Here is a 2413-nt window from a genome sequence, read left to right on the forward strand (position 1 = left end):
AAAAAAATTTATATGAATCTATCCAGTTGCTGAGTTTGTAGAGGGAAGAGTTGGGGTAGGAGACAGTTTGGAGAGAGTAGAATTTGAAAAATGGACAGTTTGAAGGATTGGTAACCTAGAAGGGGGGAAAGTCAGTAAAATAATGCCAGGATTGTATAGTACACAGCCTACACAGCTGTACATGGCATCCCTGTCTCTGAGCTCCAGGCTGGCTGGGGTTTCTGGTCTTGGGACAGGACAGTGAAGAATCAGGACTGGGGCCCTGCCTGCCTTGGGGCTCCACCTTGACTTGTCCTTCTCTGCCTGCAGCTCAGGCACCCCACGGGTGCCCCCTGCCTCCCCCTCCAGTCACAGCCTGGCTCCCCCATCAGGGGAGCGGAGCCGTCTGGCACGAGGTTCCACCATCCGCAGCACCTTCCATGGTGGCCAGGTCCGGGACCGGCGGGCAGGGGGTGGGGGTGGTGGGGGTGTGCAGAATGGTCCCCCTGCCTCTCCCACACTGGCCCATGAGGCCACACCCCTGCCCGCTGGGCGACCACGCCCCACCACCAACCTCTTCACCAAGCTGACCTCCAAACTGACCCGAAGGTGAGCTCCACAGGACTGCGGGGGTGGGACAGGGTGGGTGCCAGTGGGCCTAACCTGTCTTCTGTCTGCTCTCCCTCCTGCACCCTAATGTTTCCTCCTCTGCTTCCTTCTTCTCCTCCCCTGTCACTCCTTACCTCCCTCACGCTGCAGGGTTACCCTCGATCCCTCTAAACGGCAGAACTCTAACCGCTGTGTTTCGGGCGCCTCTCTGCCCCAGGGATCCAAGATCAGTAAGTCCTGTCCACACTCTGTTCTCTCTGGCTCTGCCTCCCTAACTGCATGTCTGGCCTGTGTGTAGGGATGTTGGGGAGGGGGCTCTGTGGATGTGAACTGAATATAGGGAGTGTGGGGTCTGGTTGCTCATTTACTCAATGAACCACTCCAGATCCCATTTCTACTGAGTGACCTTGAACAAGTCACTCAACCTCCCTGGGCCTCACTTTCCTCTTCTATAAAATGGGGATAATAGCACTTTCCTCCTAGGGTGGTTGTGAGAACTAAATGAGGTGACATGGACTGAGCTTAAAATATTGCCTTGGAAAATGCTTTGTAGTTATATTATAAATAATTTGCTGTTTTTATTAATTGCTACTGTTGTTCATGGAGCACCAATGTGCCTGGCACCACCCTGGGGCCTGGGGTAAAATCTTTGCCTTGGCAGATCCAGCATTGTCCAGACACTCAAAAAATAAATGAGTGAAAAACCTAGACTGTCTGGTGGCAACAAGTACTAAGAAGAAAAAACAGGGGATGGGATCAGGGGCAGGGAGGGTGCAGCTTTCAATGATGGGGAGGCCTCCCAATGGGGTGTGTCATTAGAGCAAAGCCTGAATGCATATCTGAGAGTGTGTGTGTGTGTGTGTGTGCGCACGCATGTGTCTCTTTCTCTCTCTCTCTTTCTCTCTGGCTACTTTTCTGTATAGGGATGTGTCTGCCTACTTTCCTCTCTTTCATTTTCTACATTTCTTAGTATCCTTCCTACAACCTGCACTAACCATTTCAGGACAAGCCCATTCTGGGGATGGACAGGGAGGTCAAATCCCAACTCCTGGCACTCCCCAGCTCAGATAAAGCTGGCAAGAGAGACTGAGACTGGGGCAGTAGCTGCAGGAAGTTCCAGAGGCAGTGGGTGGGGGAGGAGGGCTCTCAATGTCCAGATTACACACTGTCTCTCTTCCCTCCACTAGGGTCGCAGACGAATCTGAGAGAATCGGGGGACCTGAGGTCACAAGGTGAGTGCGTGATGGGCCTAGCTTTGATAATGACAGACCTAGCTTTGATAGCCTTGACTTCTGCACCACACCTCCTCCCTTCACCTCTTCAGACGTCCCCACACTCACCCCAGGGCCTTAGATAGGCCTAAAGTGCCCCCACAGCTCTTACCTCCTTGGCCAGCTCCTTGTACCCCTGCATTGATTCTTCTCTTTTCTACCCAATCCCTGAGCACTTTCCCTTGACCTTTAACTTCACCCTTTCCCCATCTACACCCTAACTTTTCTGCCAGCCAATTCTCTATCTCCTCTCACCTCTCAGCCAATAATGGCAGAATGGTTGCCAGCAGCCCTGGGCCAGCAGGGGGCTAACACTATCTGTACAGGCCCAGCTAGTCAATATTTTAGGCTTTAAGAACCAGGGATTCTGGCTCGGCGCCTATAGCTCAACCAGCTAAGGCGCTAGCCACGTACACCTAAGGTGGCGGGTTCAAATCCAGCCCGAACCCGCCAAACAACAATGACGGCTGCAACCAAAAAATAGCCGGGCGTTGTGGTGGGCGCCTGTGATCCCAGCTACTTGAGAGGCGGAGGCAGGAGACTCGCTTGAGCCC

The 2413-nt window shown here is 53.2% G+C and overlaps 1 protein-coding gene across 2 annotated transcripts in view; it reads left to right on the forward strand.

The window, feature by feature from the left end:
• Positions 1-2413, forward strand: part of MARK4 (microtubule affinity regulating kinase 4) — a 39863-nt gene that overhangs the window by 34245 nt on the left and 3205 nt on the right. The window contains exons 15-17 of one of the 2 annotated variants that reach the window (XM_012811199.2): positions 310-588; positions 739-818; positions 1776-1820. In XM_012811199.2, coding sequence (XP_012666653.1) covers positions 310-588; positions 739-818; positions 1776-1820 — 404 coding nt within the window. The remainder of the gene's footprint in view (positions 1-309; positions 589-738; positions 819-1775; positions 1821-2413) is intronic. The other variant, XM_003799506.3, reaches the window with a different exon arrangement.

The sequence above is a fragment of the Otolemur garnettii genome, unplaced genomic scaffold (assembly GCF_000181295.1).
Source record: "Otolemur garnettii isolate 467f Iridium unplaced genomic scaffold, OtoGar3 scaffold00152, whole genome shotgun sequence".
Lineage (NCBI taxonomy): Eukaryota > Metazoa > Chordata > Mammalia > Primates > Galagidae > Otolemur > Otolemur garnettii.